The 24,768-nt window shown below is 41.5% G+C and overlaps 2 protein-coding genes and 1 long non-coding RNA gene across 7 annotated transcripts in view; 1 reads left to right on the top strand and 2 right to left on the bottom strand.

The window, feature by feature from the left end:
* The window catches only part of Gsc (goosecoid homeobox), a 23,360-nt gene extending 4,812 nt beyond the window's left edge, over nt 1–18,548 (bottom strand). The window contains exons 1-2 of the mRNA XM_076440380.1: nt 5,246–18,548; nt 1,965–2,254 (exon numbers count right to left, since the gene is read on the bottom strand). Coding sequence (XP_076296495.1) covers nt 1,965–2,254; nt 5,246–5,735 — 780 coding nt within the window. The 5' untranslated portion in view covers nt 5,736–18,548. The remainder of the gene's footprint in view (nt 1–1,964; nt 2,255–5,245) is intronic.
* Nucleotides 17,755–24,386, top strand: LOC143216911 (uncharacterized). 2 transcript variants are annotated; one of them, XR_013010674.1, is made up of 2 exons: nt 17,755–17,934; nt 18,542–24,386. It is a non-coding gene; the product is annotated as an uncharacterized LOC143216911 (long non-coding RNA). The 2 variants fall into 2 exon arrangements; XR_013010675.1 differs by lacking the exon at nt 17,755–17,934 and adding an exon at nt 17,964–18,453.
* The window catches only part of Tps1 (Trehalose-6-phosphate synthase 1), a 35,362-nt gene continuing 34,111 nt past the window's right edge, over nt 23,518–24,768 (bottom strand). For all 4 annotated transcript variants that reach the window (XM_076440214.1, XM_076440223.1, XM_076440198.1 and 1 more), the window contains one exon: nt 23,518–24,768. In XM_076440214.1, the coding sequence (XP_076296329.1) occupies nt 24,532–24,768 (237 nt within the window). In that variant the 3' untranslated portion in view covers nt 23,518–24,531.

Below are 24,768 nucleotides of genomic sequence, written 5' to 3'. Positions count from 1 at the left end.
TTATTACTATGAAAATTATTTTGTTATCAAATTTTTCTTTTAATAACTGAATTATTAGGTGTGCAAATTAATCGGTGTCTGCATCATTAATCAGCTGTAGCTTCGTTTCAAATCCAAATCTCCGATCCTCCGCATTAACAATTATTACGATGGAAATTATTTTTAATAAAATTTCTCTTTCAATAATCGAATGATTGCACCATTTGTAACCACCACGCGAAGCTACTAGATGTGCAAATTATCAATGGCCCCCATAATTAACCCGCTGTAGCTCCATTTCAAATCCAAATCTCTGATCCTCCGCATTAACAATGTATTAATTCTATACGCGATAGAGAGTAAATGCTGAAAACGCGATGGAAATGATATTTCAGTAGAAAAAGATTGGAACACGCCCCACGAGGTTTTGTCTCAAGTGGGAGAACACGCTCGACCCGATTTCCCCGCGTTATTCTGACATTACAAACACAGCCGTCGGGGGTTAATCGCCGCCGGAACAAAAACGAAATCGCCTCGATTAAACGGGAAATATCTCGTGACGAATTAATGGTTACACGCGGGCCCGGACCTTTACACCGTTAAATGCCGTACGAGGTTTGTTCGGGTGCGTCGCACGTGTACGGTTAATGCGAGCTCGATCATATGTATAGTTGAAGTAAACACATTATCGAGGCAAAGCTTTTAATCTAGCATGCAACTTGTTGGCCCAAGTCGAACGACGCTCGATAAATACCGGCCACAAATAATTTTAATGACCCTCGTGAAAGAATGATGACGGACCCGGAACACAGGCTCTCTCTTCGGACTCCACAATCCGGGTTTCAAAAACAGCGTTTTCGTCATCGGGACAAATTGTACGCAGTCCCGAGACCCGAACGACGAGAGAGATCCGAACGGTCAATGTTTGTCAACCGGAAACCTAATATTCTTTCAGGTTCGAGCGAGTAATTTGTCAGTTTAGGCGGCGGCTACCGGTCGCGGGAAGCCTCGACCGTAAAATTCCTTGGATACCATTCAATCCATAAAAGTTCTACTCGGCGGACGGGAGAATAGTATTGTAGGGTGCGAATAGTATTGTATGTGCTCGTTATTATGAAAGTGGTCTAACTCGTGTTTTTCTTGTTTCGAAATATCTGAAGGATTAGATTTGAATAAAGTCTTGATTGATGAACATTTATTATGAATGTGAAATTTTGTGTCAATCTCTCTCTCTCTCCCCCCCCCCTCTCTCTCTCTCTCTCTCTCATACGAAATTATGTTGTTTTTGAAGTTTGATTTGACTTGGACCATTTTCAGAATTAACTGAATCACCGAATCCTTTACTTCATTACTCTACTTATTACTTTATCTACATAACTTTATCTACATAAAAAATCAAAAACCTCAAAAAAATCGAAAAAATGCAGATTTCACATGGAAGTTCTAGAGTGACAACATTTATATCTTTACAGTAGCGGTATATTGTTATAAGTATTGTTCATGAATTTTTCAGAATTTTTGGTTTGGTGCGCCGTTGTTACAAAAAAATAAAAACCGATTTTTTCGACGTTTTTTCCGCGAAGAACTAAGCTAACCTTAAAATTGTTACGTTCTATTTATTCTGTAAGTCTATCAGGCTCTGATAAACCTTGAGCATTGTACAGAAGTAATTAAAAAATGAAATCAACTTAATTAACATTTCTACAGTATAAACATTACATCTAGAAATATCAATCACGCGTTTCCATGTTTTTAATGTTCTCAATTACACCTACTCATTTTTGTCACGAATGCATAAAATCCGCTGTCCAATCATAACGATTGCTAATGCGACCCCCACCCAAACTTATGACCGACACTGTTCCAATTTCCTGAAGAGCGTACAATGTTTTAAGAAAGCAGTTTACGGGTAAACTTGTGGGACATTATTCACGCGAAAAGGAGAGAAGAAAATCTCCGTTGCTTATATGATTGTTCGACCTTACCTCGATCCTTTCCTCCTTGAGATCGACCTGCTGCGCAAGCTGCTCCCTGAGGATCACGTCCGGATAGTGAGTTTTATCGAAGGTGGCTTCCAGTTGCTCCAATTGTTCCTCGGTGAATATCGTTCTGTGACGACGTTTCCTCTTCGCCATGGGGCCGACAGCGGCCGCGTTAGGATTTATTTGATAAGGATGAGCCGCATGGTAGAAAGCCGGCTGTCCATGCAGCGAAACGCCGGCGGCCGCCATTGCTGCCACGTATCCGCCGGAATACAAACTCGGATATGCGGCGGCTGAACAAATATACCGGCAATGTTAATAACATCGGATAAGATAAATTCTCCTATTATCGAGCATAGCTTACTAATAATCTCGTCACCAAACCACGGATATTTATGCAATTATGGCTTTTGAAAAGTTTCGAAAAAATGCTACCGAATATTCAGCCATGTTATCTTCTCTTTTGTCGAGCAACGTAATTTCAAGATTTCCAGCTATGTAATGCTTTAAATAATTAATGCGTTATATTCTGCTGTACCTAAACTATCATACTAATCGTATCAGCCTGATGTATACTAGACCGTAAGCTTTCAAATTAAAAAAAAATTTGCACAAGTTCGTGGCCGACTTGCAAAATAAAATTCAATGGTTAAATTCTCAAGAATTTTACTTTCTTAATCAGAGTTATATGTATAGTCACCATTCTTTTCTACAATTAGGAAAGCAATTGCACAATACGATTTTAATTTACTTCAGACCTAAAACGGCTACTTCCGCAGAAAAGAAAATTTTGTTCGATTCGAGTTTCTTCAAATTCGTCTAGAAAAATCGCGAATTGCATAAAGATCCGCAGTCTACTCGTCACTAAATCAAGCTTCGCATCCGGCACGAAGTGTCGGGTTCATTAGAAATAAATGGCTTGTTCGCGCCCTCGACTGTTTCAAACGTTTTGCTTATGCACCGCATACATTAAATTGCTGTCTGTGATTCGTTTACGGTCTGAATACCTCTAGCTTTGTCGTAGTATTAATCCTCTGCTCTTCTCTGACCTGATTTCTTATTGTTTCTGGTATGTAACTCAATTTCTATGCGACTCCGGTTTGTTGTGATCCAGGTGGAAAATTTTTATTTTGCGTAAAGATCCGCTGTCTAGTAATCAATATTGAAGCATTAAACTTCTACGACATTTTTGGGGACGAAGACGTTTTAAACACTATAAGTCTAAAGAAAATGGTACGGCAAGGGGTTAAGGTCAGTTTATCTCATTCTGTCCGACTGGCCTGGACTGGCTAAGATAAACCGACCTTTAATAGGTTGAAAACGATAATAAATAAATGCATAAGATCTGTTTATATTCACGAGTCGAAAGTATTGCATCCCTAAATTCATGGAAGAGGAATCCCGGAAGAGGGAAACGGAACGGAAAGCACCTGCATTTCGAAGATCAAGCCGAAAACAGTTTAGCGGTGGTACCGCGAACACCATTTGGCGACGAGTCGCGACTAAAACGGAAATAACATCGACGAAATGTTAAAATTATAATATCGTTTAGCATCTTGCGAGGCCGTGCCGGTGAACAACAAGGGGCTAAAAATAGGAGCCAGCCCCGTGGGGGATGTTTCGGTTTAAAATCTCGGAGAAAGCTGCTTAGAGGCGACGTCGCCGCATAAAAATGCGCGAAGGGCGTATTTGTGCTTTCAAGCGGGACTCGCTCGGTCTCTTTCGCTCGCGAGCTTGCATATTTTCCCGTTCTTCGTTTTTCATCTTCCTTGCGCCGGGATTGCAAGGAGCTAAATCGTTCGCGCGTGATGGAAACGGATTGTGGATTTCTGGCCCGCACATCCCCAATCTGCGCCCGTGTGCTCTCTACCACCCTCTCTCTCTCTCTCACTCTCTCTCCCTCACCTTCTCTCGGTCTATCGCGCGAGTGAAATACTTAAAGCCCCCCGGGGGGGCATAAAGGAAATTTCGTTGCCAGAACGCGTCAGGCCCTCCGAGGATTTGTGCCGACTTTCATTTTTCCGCTACGAGGCCTCGACGGAATACGCAAAAATTGTCACCGTTCGTCGTCGACCTGCTCTCACGAATCACCAACGTACCGGCTGATGTTTGATTCGAGAATATGCACGACAAAGCTGCGCAAGCACGGCAAAGTCGCTTTTCCATAGTTTTATTCCATTTACTCCTTCGCTTTATCCACCCGTCTTTCTTTCGCTGCGTAAATGTCGCGCGAATTGTAAATTCATGCAATGATAAAGCTTGCCGTTTGCAAAAAGCTCCACAGATCTCGACTGCTCGCGCGGGGGTTATAATTAGGCGGATTTTGTCGTGTTTGTACGCGTCAGTCTCAAACTTTCAAAAGAAGAAATCGATGTGGAAAATATGCATTTTTCAGGAAGATTTGATCGATGTAGAAAATATACATTTTCCATGAAGATTTAATCGATGTAGAAAGTATATACATTTTGCATGAAGATTTACTCGATGTAGAAAATATACATTTTCCATGAAGATTTAATCGATGTAGAAAATATACATTTTTCAGAAAGATTTGATCGATGTAGAAAATATACATTTTCCATGAAGATTTACTCGATGTGGAAAATATACATTTTCGATAAAGATTTACTCGATGTAGAAAATATACATTTTCCATGAAGATTTACTCGATGTAGAAAATATTTGTTGTTCAGAAAGATTTGATCGATGTAGAAAATATACATTTTTCAGAAAGATTTAATCGATGTAGAAAATATTCATTTTCCATAAAGATTTAATCATACAGATGGTGAAAGCTCCTCTGTCGAAAATGAGTTGGCCAGTCGAAAGTATTCACGAATTGTCACACATACCAGTCTCGAACTTTCAAAAGAAAATATTCATATTCCATAAAGACGTATACGAATCACTCTCAGCTGTTCAAACGAAGAAATCGATGTGCAAAATATTTCTTTTCCATAAAGATTTAATCCTACAGATGGTAAAAGCTTCTCGGATAAAAATTCACTGTTTCTCGATTGTATTGGGTTGGCAAATAAGTTCGTTCGGTTATTTAGAGTGGAATAAATCACAAAAACCGAACGAACTTATTTGCCAACCCAATAGAACCAGATTGTAGTGTATTCTCCAACCCCTGTGACTGTATTGCAACTCGCTATTTAAACTATAACCTAGTGATTGGTAAAACAAGAACCAGTATAATACAAGAACGTACGATACAATCTAAACTATCTTTCCGTAGATAACGAAAGAGAAGAAGAGTATAAAATATCCCAGAAACTTACCGAACAGATCAGCGGAGGTGAACGCGAGATGATGAATTTGTTGTTGAAGGGGATGCATAGCGGCGGTGTTCCTCGATCCCATAGCTTCCGGGTTTTGTATGATGGAGCCAAGTCCGGCGGTATTACCGGGTATCATGTTTCCGATGGGTCTAGGTGCGAGAATATTCTCGATCGTGAAGGCGGACGTTGGAGAGGACATAGTTGCGGTAGAGCTGGGTCTGGAGATTTCGCGTTGCCTGAACCGCATCTCCTCGGAAATCAGCGAACTTCTAGACACAACTTTTTCACAATCGACATCGTGTCTCCTTGTTCCAATTCGATTCTGCTCGTCGTTATTCTTCAGCTTCTGTTGCAGGCTCTCGGGAGAGTAATTATAGAGATATCGGTGGCCGTACCCGGAAATACCGGGACCATCTTGAAGAGGACTCGACGGCTCCGTCATCGGAGAACGCGATCTGGGCGAGTCGCTCGCATAAGTGCTTTCTACCATGTTACTACGAACTGGCTGCTGATGAATCAGGGATCGTTGAACAACGTGCTGCTCTGGCAAATAATTCGAGAATGTACGGAATACTAGAACCAGAGGAGAGACATTCTTCTCCGTCGGCTAGAGGACTTCGAAGATCGTCTAGTAACGCAGTCACGTCGTGGTGTCCTGTAGGAAATGTCACATATCAAAGCACACAGGGGTTCGCGAAGCCCCGGAGACTGTTACGGAGACTCATCACATAGTCGATCACAGCGCACTTTACGTTCCTTCGAGATGTGAAGGGTATTCTCTTCTTGGCACGCGGGCGGGTGACGTTCGGACGATAATCGTGGTCGCCGGGCGCAGAGTAACAGTGTCGAGATGAGAAGGAATACAGAGAGCGACGAAGATGTCGGGTCTGAAATGCGCGCGAAGAGGTGTCCAGTCACGCAGTGACACCGATGAGATAAACGATATCCGACGACTGGGCTCTCGCCTCCGTGTACGCGTTGACCTCCCTCGGGGGTGCGCTTAGATTTGCCGGCATCTACGCACGGGGAGCCACCCCCGTGTGTCAGTGACAGAGGGGCAGAGAGACACCCTCGAATATATCCAGCGAACTTTCGTCTGACGTCGATTGGGTGGGGGGGGGGAAGGCGTGGCTTCCATTAGCCCCGTCCACTTCTCCCACCATTCGACGGCATCCCCTACGCGACGCACGGCTTTCAGGGAGTGGTGGAGAGGCAGGGGTGGCTCGAGGGACGCAAGAGGGAGTGAAATCGACGATGGTTTCCAGGAGGATGCTGGCGTAGCTGCAATCTCTTGATGACAGCGATGAGCTCGACGGGTAGGGGGACGAAGGGGGGACGGGGTGGAGGATGGATGAAAGACGGGAGACGCGGGGGCGGGAGTTGCAACGAACGACATACTCTCTACCGTTCCAACCCTCGACGCGAAGGCTGACAAACTCGAACGGGATGGAGAGAAGAGACGCATCCCGACCGGAAACGGTGGGAGGAACGTATTTACAGCGGATAATCACGACGTGTCTCGCGTATTACAGAGCTTTCCGAGTTTGCCTTGCGTATCGTATTCACAAATTAATCATGCTCCCCGGAAGTGTTTGGTTTCGGAGCCGGCGCGATCGAACCCCGACCGGTATTGTTTCTGAAAATAATTTCTCGTTTTCCCTCTCGCCACGGGAGAACCCGCCGGGATTATCGTACCGACGTTTCTAGCTTTTTTCACCCCTTCTTGCTCTCTTGCTCTCGCGCTCGGTTAGTACCGCCGGTATCCTCGGATTGCCGATCAGTCGGGTACAGGCTGGACCACGAATCGTTACCAGTAGAGATTACTCTGTTATAGCAGCCGATCGACAATGTTTTTTTATCAGGTATAGCATGGTTTGTCAACTCTTTTTTTCTCGTGATTTTTCAAGGTCATCTTCAGTTATTTGCAGTGGAACCTCGATACTTTCGTGGTTCACTGTGGATGATTTGCCGTGGTAATCGCGAAACATAGCGGCGGACGTTCCCCGGTTTCACGCAATGCTACGAAACCGAGTCGAAATTTCTGCAACGTCCGGCCGCGCGATGCTCTGTGAATATTCATAACGGCGTGTAATCAAAGTAGGGCTGAGTCGGAGTAATTCGGCTAATCGTGAACGCACTAATCACTTCATTGATTGTGTCCCCGCAGCCGGCATTAAAACATCGGCGTCGAGGTATTTGGAATCCGAACGCTGGATTATCGACTGGATATTACGCCGACTATTCGACTGCGCCTTTTTTCCCCATATTTTTCACTCTGTTTCGTCGACCATGCGCGGCTCGCGTAACATAGGAAATGCATCTTTTTTTTCGCCGGAATTTTAGATGCATCGTCGAGTTCAGGACGTCAACCATGAAGCACTACACACGTTTCAGCCAGGTTCGCGTACACTAAACAATTTTAGTCACGCATGCGTGTACCGCAGATCTTCGTATAAATTGTCTCTAATACATTTTTCAACAAAATTTCTGTCTTAACCAGAAATAGAATTATAAATGTGCTTTTTATTATAACACGCAGCCAACGTGGCACAAGTTGCAGTTTTAATGCAACGCAAGAGACGTATCAGAGCTTTCGTAGCCGTTTTCACGCAATATTATAAGCGTCCCCCTTAGGCAAGCTCGTACATTAACAATTACGTAGGTTTTCTATGTTGGATAGAGATTAATGTCCGCGAAAATATAATCAAAGCTGAAATTCCTTTGATGGCGCCGACGCGCTCCGCCACAATAGTATTCTCAGAGAGATATTGCGTAAATACTCATCATTAGTGTCAGACTGCGGACGTTTGTGCATTTTTCAGTATTTTATAACGGGTTTGCAAGAGTTGCGATCAAATAAACAATTACTTCTTGCAGCGAACATTTTTATATCAGTTTTTTATAACTTTTTATAATTGTACCAAACGACCTGATGTTTTCGTAAGCAATTAAAAGCGCTGATTTACTAAATGATCTGCAACAAAGATTTTCGAAAAATTACAATCTAGAAGGTTACATGCAAAAATAAAAAAGGCATTTTCTAAAACTATTTTATTTGGCCCCTTAATGAAAATTTAAAATATCTTTCGTTAGTTATACACATACTGAAAATTTCATCGAATTGTAGAATATTGTCGTTTTTCACGACTTTTGTACAGTTTCTGCTTGAAATCCACGGAATCGTACATCTTTCGATGCGTGTCGTGTTTTTCTGCGTCAACCGATTTCGATGGAATTTTCAGTATGTGTATAACTAACACAAATCTACAAAACATATATTTTAAATTTTCACTAAGGGTCCAAATAAAAAAGTTTTAGAATTTTTGCATGTAACCTTGTAAATTATGATTTTTGGAAAATTTGTTTTTGCACATCATTTAGTAAATCGATGCTTCTAATTGCTTATAGAAATATCAGGTCCTTCGGATACAGTTATAAAAAAGTTATTAGTTTCTAAAAGGTGTACGCGAATGCTTTGTACATCTGCTGTAAATGTCCGATGATTTATGGACGGGAGTGTAAATGGTATCACAAGGTGAATGCTTTGCAAACATTTTACAAAGATCTTTCCTTCCAGAGTGTGTATATCTATATTCAATTTTGCAATACAAATATTATCGTATAATAGCTACATCTAATCAAAGCAACAAAATAAAATCAAGCTGGAGGCTTGTATTCTTAAATTTACCAATTTGTTGAAGATATGTAAGTGTCCGGCGATTTATGGACGGGTGTGTACGTGATAAAAAGAAGAAATAACATCATTGAGAATTTCGTCTACACTATCGAAGAACATGATTGGAAAAATCGTGAAATTAGCGAGCCGAGCGAAGTTCTTTCACGAGCTAATACCGATCAGAGGACACAATCATGGTCCCTGCATAATCGCGCGCACGTCGTATGTTAGCATCGCGAAATCCCGGTACCATGGTGTGTTCCTCCCTCCCGGTCTAGGCTCGATGATCCGTCGGATCTGTTCAATTATTTAAATCCCGCCCAACGCGTCCGTATTAATAACATAAAACCGTTGTAATGTGCGTTGACTGTCGTCGTCATTGTTGTGAACGCGAGGGGCACGGGTGGGGAGTATCGTGATGCGATACGCGGAGAACCGAGCGTGAAAAAGCTTTCTCCATGGGGCGCGCACGTACCCCATGGACATTGTTGATCGTCAGCCCTGCCGCTGCACGTTCCAACCCTCGAATCGAAATCTGTGCCAACCTTAATCCTAATCCGTACGTTAATCGTGAACCGAATCCCATGGCCTCGTGTGCATCAGGGTCCACCGGTTTAGGCTGATCGTTGGATCCTCGAAAATACGAGGATCGGCCAATCGGCGCACGGTCTTCCCGATCCGATCCGCCATTCTACTCGCCTAAAGAGCGTCTCCCATCTTCGGGACATGCCCTACGAAGATGCACCCCTGGCCCTTTGTGTCGACAGAGTCGTGAATTTCATTATCACCGTTCTGGAACGGATACAACGATCACAGAGATCCTACCAGCTCCTTTTCCTCGTCCGATTCGTATGCTAATCGAATACGTGGATCGCTTAGAAAACACGATCCTAGTCGCGCACCAGTTTTACAGCGACTTTCGCGTTTCTACGGATGCTAAAGCGCCGGCCTTACACGGAGGTGAGAGAAGCAGCTCGAATGAATTTAATGGCGCATTGTTACGCACAAAGTGGACCGCCATGGGAATTAGACTGGGCTAGGATCAAACAGCTACTGCAGCGCGAACAGCCCTCCCGGGAAAATCATGGTGTAACGTTCTTTCTGTAGTTTTCATTTTTATTTAATTCGATGATGCTTTCGGCGCTACCGTTTCGATCACTTAGTAAATCTAGCAATTTTGCAATAAACTTTTCTTCTTAGATTCACTAAGTGATCGGAACGGTAGCGCCGAAAGCATCTCGTTAAATTAAATATTTAACATTTACGATCGAGAATCGGGATTACGTTTCCATTTTTGTTTTTGTTAATGCAATTTGAAGATCAAGGAAGAGATTGTTTTGCAGTTAGCTGTACAGACTTGATTTTGCTGGACTTTAAGTATTCGAATGTTCAAAAATCTTCATCGAAAAACATTTCTAACAAACGAACTGATTTCTCCGTTGCACCAGGTAAGAATATTACAGCATCGGAACTTTTTTGCCAGAACCGCGATCGAGTTTCTCTGAATTTTAATTTCGAACTCGACGTAACAATACCGATAAGAAATACAGGAACTTCAGTATTACATACTGTACGGTATACTTTAATTTATCTGTTCTTCGTGCAATGTTCCAGTCGGAAATTTCTTCAGAAAAACTGTCGAAGCTTATTCAGCATTGAGATTTTGCACTGTACATATAATTTCCCATAATTATGTGCGGAAATAGAACTCGATGGTTTTTCAGCGACGGAATGGCTGGTTTCCCAACAAAGAGTAAATTATTATTATTATTATATACGAACTGAGGTCCTTTTATACAAATGTTTACACTTTATTACAGTAGAACTGATAAAAACAAAAAGAAACATATGTAAAAAAATTAAACAAATACAGGTACGATTAACAAATAGTCTTGCGTAATTTTCTTTTGAATGCCTGTAACGTACCATTAAAAAGATCAATATTATTGTAAAGTATGTTTGAGCTAGCAATAATGCGATTTAAAGGATTTATTATTACTCCATATGTGGAAAAAATTAATAAACGAAGAGCGGAACTTGATATTTCGATAAATGAGAACAGTTGCAAAGCAAATCCGCGGATGTAAAGCAGGGTGAAATATGCGAATCGTCGGTGAATATCCCGAAATAGAATTTGTTCGTTTCTAGTTTGCCGAACGGAGGATGAGTACAGGGATGACGAGGCCATGTTTCGGTTTAAAAAGTTCTCGCGGCGGGAGTGCTTCCACGTGAAGGATCACAATTTCCACGGTAATCATCGTGGCTGAATCCCCCGGCGCTAATGCGTCGACAATACAGATGTTTTCACGTCTAAGCGGCGTGCTAAGTGGATGTCCTCCCTTTTCGCCGCGGCGTTTCCGTTTCAGGCGAGCCTAACCGGGGGGTGCCAAACTTGTACCTGGTCCGGTGTACTCGTTAGAGCCCTCGGGGTTACACTTGACTGGACGCCTTCTTGCCTCTTAGGTGGGGAAATAATTGACGGAGAGAGAAATACCAGCACCAAAAAGCCAACCGAAGGAAAGCGAACCTGCGAATTATCCGGTGAAAAACCCGTTCGTTGTGTACCCACCCGCCGACGCGCTACGCCGGTGATCTCCGGCTCCATAGAATACCTCCTTCCGGTTGACGTTGTCGGACCGGTGCTACGAGAATACCAGAATCCGAGAAGATCCGGCCGAGAAGATAGCTTAGGTGAAAAACCGACCAGCTCCGTGATTATCCCGCGAGAGGAATCTCCATCGAATAGGTTACGATTCCGAGGACTCGCCGCGGGTGCAAATCTTGATCGTTAACGTGGACGGGTTAATAAAGTCTCCCCCCACACCTCCCCTGAAGAACTGTTCGAGTGTGAAATAGTCGCTTTTACGTCGACACGGGTCCCTCATTCCAGGCATCTTTCAATTATCCGCAGTACAAGCGAGTAATCCGGGCTTTTTAAGAAATATTAGGTTGGAGGGAAAGCAGGTACCAAAAGTAACAGTTATTCTAAAATTTTCTACGATAAAAATCATTAATAAGAAGTTGATTATTATTGAAATTCAAGATAATGTACATAAAATATAAAGATGAAATATAATATAAATATAAAGATGAAATACCTGTTATTCTATGACTTTTTTCTTTTTGGTTATAATTGTCGTAATTGAAATAAGCAGGTAATTTTGCTTGTATATGAAAAACACATGTTGTATAATGATTGAAAGTTGAATTTGACTTTCGATTTAAATATGTATAATGATTGAAAGTTGAATTTCGATTTAAATTGGGCTGGTGAGAGTTGAATTTGGATTCAGATTTAATGAATTTAAAGATTTAAATATCTCTTAATCGAATTTCCCGGCACGTACTATTGAATAATTTCATTGTTCCGTATTTTATTTAACATTCGAACCTTTCGCTTCGCCTCTATAACTGCCTTAAATCGTTTTCATAACATCGTTAATATTTCCGAACTCGATTATCTCGGCTCATTATTTCGACGATAAATTAATAAACAATATATGATTTGGTTCCTTCATTGTATCTAGAAATGTAATTTTACATGTAATAAACTTTACGCCAACGTTATAGAAATTCAATGAATATAATTTATATTTAACAGTCAATTATAACAGAAATTGTTACTCGTTCAAATAACTTGTGATTTCCAATTAAATGTATGCCCGCTGTTAAATATTTCTACATTTTCACGATAAACTTACCATCGCCGATGAAATAACAACTTTCGTATAATTTCATTTTACAATTTTAAACTAATAAAAATCTTCCCATAGGAATTGGTTGGCTAAATTTCTTTTATTCGAACGTTATTGACAAATTGAACTAAACTCAGTCTTGTATTAGTAAATTTATTATTAACTCCTTGCCTTACAATACCGTGACTGACCCATAATGAAGATTCTGAACATATTCTGATAAAAATGTATGTTAAAAATTTCCTTCAAACCGAAATAAAATTCTATTTTGGTTTCGTTAATGCACAGCTATTGGAGAACGTATAGGCACAAAATACATATAAATTTTCTCCTTTTTTTAGGAAATTATCATGTACAAGTTCTAACCATTAAAACCGTAAAATAAATCGTAGGGTAAGGACTTAAAATTGCACAGGGTGAGTCAGTAGAAATAATTACCCGAAGTAGATTGTTGACTGACTTCATAAAAAATATTTGAAGTAAAAATTGCGTTCGAATAGCTAGACGAGTACATATCCAGTTTTTTACACTTTCTAGCATAGTGAATAAAATCATGGATGATATTCAATCTCAATAAATAGAAGCTCTCAAACGATTAATGGAAGTTGTTTGAAAGCAAATTAAATGTTGATGGAATCTCGAAATATTCGAGCACCGTTTAAAATGAATAGCGAAACATTGATTGCTAATGAATCTGCAATGTGCATCGATGCACCAGCCGCGGCGGCCATGTTTCAAATGAAATTCCGACGCGTTTAGAGGTCTCCGATCAAACAACGGCGGATTATTCTTTCAGCTCGCGGTAATTTTGATTTTACAAACGTTTCTCTGTGACGCAAGCAGAAAGAACGTCTGTCTTGACCCAGGGAAAGCAAATATTTACATCCTATAACCGACTGGGCTAATCCTCGTGGAACTCGCCACGACGTTGCGGACTTTTTCGGATAGATTATGATTTTTTCTTCCCCCACCGTCGAAAGCACTGTGGATTCGGCGTCTTTTGACTACAGCCTCTGCCGTGAGTATACGATTTTCGAGGGAGGAACAATATTTACGGTATAGGTTAAGAGAAGCACGGGTTCCGCAGAGGATACCTTCAATGGCTGTCCCTCGGGAGGAAACGTCGCGCGACTATTCAGAAAAATATTTGCGGTGGCTCGCTAATGTTCACACTTTCCCGACACCTTTCGCTTGTTCCGCTGTGTTTTCCCCTAATCCTTTACACTCGAATGGCGACTCTGAAGCGCCGGTAAAAGTTGCCATACGATTATTCAAAACAGTTTTAATATTACTAAAGTCGTCTGTATCCTATAAATTGTAAAAAGCTCAACTGTTATACATGAGAAAACAGGTTCAATTTGACGTGCACAATGTAAGAAAGATTACATGTCTTGATTTTGAAGTTAAAATTGTTTCGAGTAAAATTGTTAATCCTTTTTAATGTAAACCTTTATCGCTGTTCACCCTTTTACGCTGAAAATCGGCCGATCTTTGCCGGAAGGGTGCGTTTCATTATCGACCGTGCGCTCAGAAAGATTATTCGAACCCTTGAGATCTTTCAATCGCACAATTTTTGTTTTTATTAATTTTCTAACGGGCACAGCAGTGGTCATTAGAATTGGGCAAATCTTAGTCCGATTAATGATTGAAAATTACGATTAATATAAAATCGCGGATGTTTATGCAATTTTTGCAGGCAAATTTCAAGAGAGAAAGTGGGAACAAATAAAATCTGATTTTCAGTGGTAGTAACCTTTGTAGATCCGAAATAATTAGAAATCGTATTAAATTCTGTGGAATTTTATATTCTAGCATTCTTTTAACCTTTTTTAGAAGGCTTAAATACATAAAGATTCGCAGTCTATTAATTAGCAATCATTGATTAATGAATAAGAAAGGAATTAGAAGTTGTTGTAATCAGTGTTCGTGGTTGCTTTATTAATTATTATTAATAGACAGCGGATCTGTGTGCAAAATAAAAGTTGTCTATCTGAATTGCAACGAACTGGAGTGAAAATTATTCTTTCTTAATATGTTTAATAGATTGATAGATGACTTCTATTGTTTTTACTGTTTTGAATTACACCAACAAAAATGAGAATCTGCGAAAACCAGAAGCGGATCTTTCACGCAATTATTTTAGACTTTTAGAGCGAATAAAGCTCGACCTGTGGAATTGCGGCAGAAAAGAGGAAATTCAATGATTTCTGAGAAATCGACGGAAAAAGGAGTCTTTTTCGCCGGCGTGTTTTCACGCGCGCCGTCACGCAATTGATTATCGCGCCCGCGTATGCGACAACGCACGACGATCACGCGAATTTATTGGCTCGTACGTTAATTACTTTAATTATTACACTGATGTCAAAGGCTGATCAGAGTCACAAAGGAAGTTTATTCGACGCGGAACTATGTTTCCACCGCCTCGAGTCACTGATCGCCAATTAATTTTCCATAATTGGACATCATACGCGCCTTGACGCTCGTATCGGACACATACGCATGCACGTGTACCCACGTATCGCTCTCTAGCGATGGAATCGAGTATTTCGCGAGCACAGATCGATGCACAAATTTCAGGAAAGTGCGAACAAATAAAGTCTCATTTTCGTTGGTATTAGCCTGTATAGACCTGAAATAAATAAAAGCATATTAAAGCCTGTGGAATTTGACATTCTAGCATTCTTTTTTAACATTTCTCTCTAGTTATAATTTCATGTTATTATTATTCATGCTATTATGATTGGTCCGTGTTTTTCGTTAATAACTCCTAAACAAAAATGCGGATAACATTTTTGCAAAGGAAAATGTTGCTTCAAATGATCTCGGGAACCTCCCATTTCCGACTGTTGAAGGAATTTTCTTTTTTCTACGGTTAGGAAAGAATGGTGACTGCATAATTCTTTTTTTACACTTCGCCGTGCAGTACAATTTGCGAAATCTATTCAAATCGGGCACGAACTTGTGCAATAAATATAGAACTCAATTAACGAACAAACTGAAATCTTTTGAAATTCTCACATGCGGCGTTTCTCCTGACAACCGCAGAATATCTCGAAAGTGGCCACAGAATTGTTCATCGCACTTGGTCCCATTACTGTTCGATGAATCCGGTACGCGCGCGCTTCAAAATGTATCGGCGCCGAGCGGCGCGACGCGGAGCGTCGACCATGCCGTCGTATTTTCACCGCGGAACCAATTAACAGTTTTCGCCTATTCCTTTTTACTACCAGGCTCGCGAACGGTGAAAAAAATACCTGCGCCGGTCCCCGTGTGTTTTTGTACGTGTCTCTCTGTTGTGTGGGTGCGCGTCGCGTCACGAAAAGAGAAAGAGTAACGAGCGCGACGGGTGCGGTGCGTGTACGAGGCTGTGTAGGCGGTTGACGAAGCAAATGGATGAAAAAAAAACCACCACCACCACCCACCACCACCCTGATGGCCTTATACCAGCGGAAAAATCAACTTCGATCTTGTCGAATATGTATCGTAACACGGCCGCTTTGTGGCGGTCCTCTTTCATCGGCCGGCTTGTGTCGTACAGATTCATTGTGCGCCACCACTCTTTGCCGGTCTCGTTCCCTCGGAAAAATGGAGCCCGATCGTTCTCCACCGTTCAATGCAGACTTATTCAAAGAGGCATAAGGCTTCTTAAGAGTTTTTTCGGACGGTTTCAACGTTCCGCTAATTCCATTCCGATTTCCAATGCCAGTGCCGTCGAACCGGTGAATGGCGCAATTGTATCCATCGCGATTGTTTCATAATTTTTGAAAATCTACATATAAGACTACTTAAATAAATTTTTCATTTTGGAAAATTTATAATGTAATTATATTTGAACGCATATTTGTTTATAATCGGGATCCGGTTAATCGAGGTCCTACTGTATACGAATTTTGTTTCGGCTATCAAGGAAGTTAATAATATATGTAGATATTTAGTAGGTTCTGTAACTGGGAATATAAATGGTAAAACTAGATATCGAGAAGAAAGAATAGGCTCCTTTTTTGGTTGCAGACGAAGGGTTGTTGTAGCTATTTTTTGTAATAAATGCATGAAATCCGCAGGCTGGTCGATTGAGTGAACAATTTTCATGAACACGATCGATTTGATGGACGTGATTAAGTAGGAAATATTCGTGGAAGGGAGGGGTCTTCAAGGTGGTTGAAATGGAGGCCAGGAGAATGTTGGTTCGCCACGGCGATGCTTTGGGAGGGCCTTTGGGGCAGCAAAAAATAAGGGTAATCCAACACTACATGGAAACCACATTGCGCTTTGCCAAGCACAAGTCGTAGAATCAACAAATCCGCCGGGATTAGATAACATCCCCCGGGATTGCTGGCCCTTCGTTTATCCTCCGCCGAATTCTGAAGGGCCTGGCTTGTTGTCCCATCGGGTTATTGGTATCACTTAGCGAAATCCGCGGCGAAATAGCTTTAAAAGCCCCCGCCTCTTTCGTCACGAGATTCAAATCGATTTTTCGAACCATTACCGCGACGCTCGGCCAGCTACCACTCAGACAACGTCTTCGAGATTAGAACAGAAATACTATGCAAATACGAAATTTCAGCTCATTTCATAATAAAGTGTTCGAACATTACTGTGAGTCACTATAGGCATAAAATAGATATAAATTTCCATCTTCCAGAGAATTACGAACGACATAGAAATGAATTGTGGAATAAACCGTAGTGCAAAGGGTGAACAAGAATCGCGACAAGCCACTTGTAGACTTTCAGCTAAAAAGAGTCGCTCGATAAACAAAGAAGCAGCGGACCAATATAAACAAACATTGAATACAACCTGTTTGCATTACGATCCAATATTTATTTCTCCGACGTCCTTAACAACCGCGGCTGTTGTAATGCGATAAATTCATCAATCGCAAGTTCCGCGTACTGTGAAAAAGCGAAGTGTGCGGAACGGAACGATGAAGAACGGTGCAAAAGGGAGAAAAGGATTTGTCTGGATCGTCTGTTATTATACCGTGGCAGGAGGACGACGTGATCGCGCGTTATGGGGATCGAAGTGTCCTCGCGTATGCGGATCCCGTTCGCGAAAAACAAAAGACGCGATCGCGTACTTTGCCCCGCGGTTGCGTCCCGCAACGCAGATTATTCTATTACACGTTATGTAAACAGAGAGCACAAACGGACGACCGCCGGCAGCTGGCTGCGCGCTTGTTTCCGCGTCTCTGCAGAGCGGCCGCGATGTTGTTTGGTCTGAAAATACGTTATTGTTTCACCGCGATAAAAAATTCAGCGTTTGGATAATTACATCAGCGCTGATCGATCCCCGCGCGGCCAGCCCCCGGCGGATATTCGGTGAGTTACTGACTTACTTCGGCTGCACCCTTTCCCTTGCTCGGCCCCCTTTTCCATGTGAAACGGACACCGTTCCGAGGAACGATGGAATAAATTGCTCGATGAAAAAAGAAACTCGCGATTGATCGTTACGAATCCGTACCGATGCACACCAGTCCGCGAGCTTCTTGTGGCCGAAACTATGATTGCGTTGTTTCTAGGTTTAACCCTTTGCACTTGGACCTATTTTAAATGGAAAGTTAAACATTTCTTCCTAGCTAAAATAATTCTATTTCACATGATTTTTATATCTTTTCATATAAAATTAATATAATACCTCACACATAAATGTTTAGTAGTTGATCAGATATACCAAGATATTTTTAATAATCTTATTGTTCCGGATTTTATTTAACATTCGAACCTTTCCCTTGGATTCTATCAGGACCGGCCATTTGGGGGGTGCGGCGGATATAATGGTGTTTCAGAGTTATTGAAATCGAAATATCTCCTGAACTACTAACTTTTCGACATACATGAGTTAGTACTTTCTTATAACGAATGTCCAGCTGCATCGACTGATGTTCAAATCGTATAGTACAATGTTTAAAGTTCTCGTCTGTTTTAGAACGTCCGAATATTAATGCGAGTCACCGTAGTTTCTAATCGTCTGGACAATCGAGAAAGCATGTACCTACATCTCTAAACACGAATCAAGGTACGACGAGCGTGTAGAAGGGCACGCGTGTACACAAAGCGGGAACCAAGGAGCATGGATTCAGAGCGCGCGCGCTAAAAACGAAAATGCGTCTATCCGCGAGAGGATTTCGAGGGTGGAGAGGAGAAAGGGCGGAGGGGTAAGGAAGGCAGGAATCGGTTTTTCGATAGAACCACCCGTGCGTGGCAGCTGCGATCCTTTTTTCCCGAATCTTCCCATTCGCGTTTCTTCCTTTCTACCTCTTCTGAGACCTGGTGTTTTGCCCGGCTAGATAATCCCTTCGACCGAGGCAGGAAGAGGGAGAGAAGCAGAGAGAACACGGATAGACAGGAAGAAAGAGAGAGATGGAACAACTAGAAGAAATCGAGATGAACATTGGAGAAAGAGAGAGAGAAAGAGGGGGTAAGCATGGATCAGAGGGAAAAAGCGAGAATATCACTCTCGCTGCGTCGAGGGGCAGAGAGAAGAGAGACGACCCCGCTGTTTGCCTTTTATTAAACTCTTGTTAAACGCCGCCTTTCTTCGCACACACAATTGAATCGGCAAAACAGCGAAGATAATGCTCCTGCAGAGCTGTACACGGCCGAGGGCCAGGTTTTCCACATCGGAGACTTACCGCAAACACCAGCTCCTTGTACACCCTGAAATGGACACCGTGTAATCCGGCTCTTTATACAGCACTGCCAGCATTGACCGGATCCTCCAGGCATGCACATCGGACCACTCCCGGTAATAAATGCTGGTGTTGTCCATCCGTTCTTCCTGAAAAACCCCGAACGACCGTGAAAATCGCACGGACCGCGCCCTCTCTTCTTTTTCACCGTACCGGGCCAATGAAAATATTTGGATATTTTCGAACGATATCTGCAGTGGACCGCACGTCTCAATTGAGCCCCATTGTCCACGGAAACATCCAGCAAATTCCTTACCGGTCGATCCCGATGGAATCCGATCGCTTCTCGACAGTTTCCGGCATGACTTCGTCTCGCAGATTTCCCGCTAGATCCTCCAGATCGTCTAGGACTCCCTCGTCGACAGGGAAGAACGGACTTGTTAGCTGCAATCCCATTGTCTGCGAACTGTGTAAACTCTGTAAGTTCATTGTGAAAGATCGCCTTACGAGTACACGATATAAGAAATGCATATTTTTACACGCGTTTAACATTATACGGACATTTTTCCCAAAAATAATAAAGGATTTATAATTTCGATGTACAGAAAGATGGGGAAATATTCTGAAAAATCCGTACCACTTTTTCCAACAAATTTTTAGAAACTGGCAATCGCTTGAACGTGTTTGTCAACAGCAGATCTGTTGAGCAATTGCATTACAATTATAATTGTCCGAAAAAATACAGCTATCGGAATCGCATTGAAGTTTATTGTTTACGTGGGGTATCTGTTTCTCGACGACAACCGATTTAATTATCGTTATCCGAGGGTTCTTCGATTCGCAATATCGGCTCCGCGTTCGGATCGGTGCAATCTTCGTCAAAACAATTTTAATTGCGGCTCGATAACGCCGGAAAGCAAAGGTTACATCGAAGAAAATACAAACAGCACAAAGCGCGAACGCGCGATACCGTAAAGCACGTACACGCGCGTCGGGAAACGAAAGAACCGGGAAGAAAATATCGTGAAATCGCAGGAACATCGTGTGTTCGCCTATTCAATTTCATCAAATGCAACGCTCGGCTACGATTTGTTTGTTTCTTTTTGTTCCCCTTACAAAACAAAATAAAATAAGCAACCGCTCAATTGTTCTCGTTACGATTTTTACATTTTCCAAACGTTTCCGGAAACACCGGATCTGAAGGGGAGGAGGGGCGGGCGGGCGGCACAGAGGCCAGGTGCAATCATGAAAATCAAATGGAATGAAGAACCAGCTGCGCGCAATTTATAAACGATGTTTATTTTTTTGTATTTCTGGTTCCATTTTTAATTTTCGTTTACAACCACCAGGCCAGCTTCTACATGTTCGTATATTGTATGTATACTTTTTTGTTGTTCGGACTTTGATTGAAAAATCTTGCGTGTTCTGTGTCCTTACGCGTGTGGTTGTATGTTTCAGGGAGCATACACGTACATATCGTTCGCTTATCCTTCGCACAATGTAAAAATTAAGGTACTCATACAAAACATAGTTTAATTCGTCACATTCTTTTTGGTGTTCTTTTTTTTGGCTTTTTCTCGGGTATTTTTTTATAATTTGTTGACGGACACATTATAAGACACCCTATATATACATATACATACAAAATATACACATACGTTTTTTATACTTTCAGTAAGAGATATGACATTGTACATTGTTCTAATTTTTACGCCCCGAAAAAAACGATAAGTTTTTTAATATTGGATTATGCGGTTTGAACTTTTCTTCCAAATTGCAATTGGTTTGGAACACAACTTTTTTGTGTGGACCTGTAATTCAGTAAATACGTTTCGTAGATTGACAGACTTTGAAAGATCTAGGAATCCTTAGATCTATTGCAGCTGGAAACCAAAAATCGTGAAAAACAGCAATTTTGACCATTCTAAACGTGTGAAATTGTCAGAATATGTTTAATCGACACAAATCTACGAAACGTGTTCTCTAAATTTTCCGTATAAGCCCAGATTTAAAGTATTTGTAGTGTTTCCTCTGCGATTCCGACAACTTTCAATTTTTCGCAGACATTTTGTTCACGTTGTGTAGCAAACCAATCATTCTAACTTCTCAAAACAGTTCAAATCGTGTGTCGTCTATTATTATAAAAAAGTTATCATCTTTTTAAGAGTGTCCGAATATTAGTCACTGTACGTGATTATTATCGTAAATTACCATACGTACATACGTAAATATATTTTACATATACATTATGTAAAAATTACATTGAATTAATTTTCACTTATTATTAGAACCACTTTCATAATTATACGGTCACGTGTTACGTACATTATTCGAACTCATTTTTCCCATTCTAACACTCGACTTAGTAAACTCGCTTCTTATTTATTGACTAGCGATAACAATAATTGACAAATATACAATATACCAAGATGGAAACACGAGATTGATTGAGATTTTCTCAAGGTTAAAAACCGTTCGTACCGTAATCTCCCTATTTTTCCCATATTCTGCAAAGCTTCAGCTTTAATTTTAAAAAAATTCATCGCTCTATCTCATTTCTATCGAAAGTTCTTTGATTTTGAATCGAGTTAGGTCAAATTTACCCACTGTGGGGCGGTTGGTGGCGAACATCAATAAAAATCGAGGTCAAATCGAAGGGACGCGGGTAAAACGTTCCCACGCAGAAATGCGAATCGTTCTGAAATCGACGCTGTCGTTAGAACAATTTTTACCGTGCCGCAAGGTAGTACATAGCACTGTAAATAAATCACGGTCTTCGTTAACAAATTCTGTTGCCATTCACACAGAAAATAATCTTTATCGTTCAGACATTTTATTTGAAAATAATTCTTATATACAGATATATTTCTTATGAACAGGTCGTCGAAAATTTGTAATCACAGAGGGAACAGAACTTATTAATATGTTCCTGTCACATCTATTAACAGATTAAAATTTTTCCTGGTTTCCATCTTCTCTCGTTTATAATCTTCTTTGTGCTTAGAGCTTCAAAGGTCCCTACATATAAAAATACACGTATCTATAATATGCACCGCGATAAATTCTTGTTTACGTAACTATAGAGTCGGACACTCCACGTGTGTATACTTGGATTTTGTGAATGTATCTTCGGTGTTGTATACAGTGACAGGCTTAATCTTCTTTTGAAATCACACTGTGCGCTATGACAGCTATCAAGCTGTACCAATTAGGTTGCAACGAAAGTTCGTTTTCAAATTGAGATTCAAAGATAAAATCGAGATTCATAGATTTATTCAATATTTCCCATTCTGTTCTATTTCTTTTTGCCATTTGTTGAGGTACCTTATCATGTTGTTGAATAAAACTATGAATAAATATCTCAATGTGACTTTTGTTTTGGAACTGTCGTTCCAAACCAACACGAACAATTACAAATCAGTGTTTTGTAATTCGCTGGAACGAAGCTGCGGATCTTTATGCGTTTGTGGCACTCGCAGAGTTGTAAAGTATAGAAGACGACGATTACGTTAAGCAACATCGATGGCACATCTATTTTATGGAAACAGGGATTTGCATAAAGATTAGCAGTACGCTTATGCATGGACTTTCGACGATTCTACGCGAACGAGTCTGCGAATCACTATATACAACATGGACGCTTACGAACATGCGACGAAGAAGCTCGGAACGAATTGAATGACAGTGAAAACTTGTACGTGTACCATTGGCTGTTGCTGTAATTGATATTGTTATTTTATGTACATCAGTCCCGAATAAAGTGATCCATAGAAAAATTTACGTCCAAGATCTTCTTTCCTCCGCCGGTCAGGGCCGCATAACTACGGCTGATTTTGTCTATTTGAACGTTTCGCTTCGCACTGTCGCAGCTATTTCGCATAGTAGTAATAGTATAATTCCATTTTAATGGATATCTATTCTCAATAACGTCAACAATATTTCGAATAACGGTGCAGCAATTTTCAGTGGTGTACTAAGAGTTGTGACATCCATTTTGATTGATTTCAGACTGACGCGCATCGAACTGGTCGATAGAAATTCTCCGATACCTTTGTCGAAGGTCCAGAAAATATTGTGACGTGACGATCGATGGAATATATGGTCTCCATTTTGTCTCGCTAGTCCAGCTTTACGTTCAAGTAGTGATAATTGGAATACCTCCTCACGAGCGAACCTTGTCAGTGTTTCAACTCGCTTGTCCCTTTAACGTAATCACGTGTCGCGCGTGAACGTCAGCTTCGTGTGCGTCGCATTAAAAGGACAAGCACAGGAATAGAAGTGTTTTTGGAGTTTTATTCGAAAAGAAAAATTTGGTAAATAATTATCTGTAAACTGTTCACCGACGGGTGAACTGCACGCTATCATATATGTATGTTGGCACTGCTCTTCACGCGACAGTTTCATCGTGAACAGACAATTTTCGAAAAGACGAGAGAGAGAGAACCTATAGAACAGAAATGTTCGCTTCTTAACAATGAATATATACGTCCACATCGGTGTGTATATACATATGTATTAATATTACAATGTATTACTATCGCGTAATATAAATACAGAACATATATACGAACTCTACCGACGTTATATAAAAATTTATGTATACGCGTTCTTAACGACGAGCGAGAAAACAATTCCAACGATAGTTTCAAGCGTGTACAATGATTCGTTACCCGACGAGTTCGAAGGGACGAAGATTTCCACTAACAACGATCATGCTAGCGCTGATACGGAATCGCGTGTTCTCGGGTTCGACGATTGTATAATTTCGTACAAAAAGAAACGAAGGAAGAAAGACAGGAGTAAACGAAAAAAACGGTCTCGAAACAGTTTCTAAGGCACGCGTTTACCGAACGTGTTCCGTTACTTTGAGCGACTCGAGCCTAGAACTATAGCTAAGTACTACGGATACCGGCGAACGCGTTCGCCGGAGGTCTGCCGCTTCGCGGACAAAGCAACGAGTAGGTACAGCGAGTGGTAGAGGAACGTTGAAGACCATGGGGAGAAATTTAGCGACACCGCATGCACGCGCGGATTCTCGTGGACTTTTTTTGGATTAAAGCTACGGTCAACGATTACCGGAGGTGTGTCGATCAAAAGGTTCGAACAGTCGATAAGAAGTGGAGTCGCTCTCTCGACAGAATCGTTACAATTTACACGACGTTACTCTACGCCCTCTTTTCGACCCGTTCTTCCCTCTCGCTCGCTTGGTCTTACTCTACGAGTACATTAGAAGCCTTGTGACGCACGCGCGCCTCTTTCCGCGGACACACGAAGGTTACGAGGTCGCCTAGGACTCGTGAACCGTATTCGTGTACGACATCTCCATAGTGATGCCGGCGCTGCTGCGACGGAATTTTGATGGGATTTCGGAGGTGTTGCCGCGGGGCTTGCGTTTGCTCAGATGTCTCTCCACCCACTTCAACATGGTCAGCACAGAATCCGTGCTCGGCAGACGTCGCTCCGCCGATGTGCGGATTATGTGCGACGAGGCGACTCGGAACGTGGCTGCCATACCCTTCAGCGC

Source organism: Lasioglossum baleicum, chromosome 2 (assembly GCF_051020765.1).
Source record: "Lasioglossum baleicum chromosome 2, iyLasBale1, whole genome shotgun sequence".
Lineage (NCBI taxonomy): Eukaryota > Metazoa > Arthropoda > Insecta > Hymenoptera > Halictidae > Lasioglossum > Lasioglossum baleicum.
This window is presented reverse-complemented; position numbering and strand designations above follow the sequence as displayed.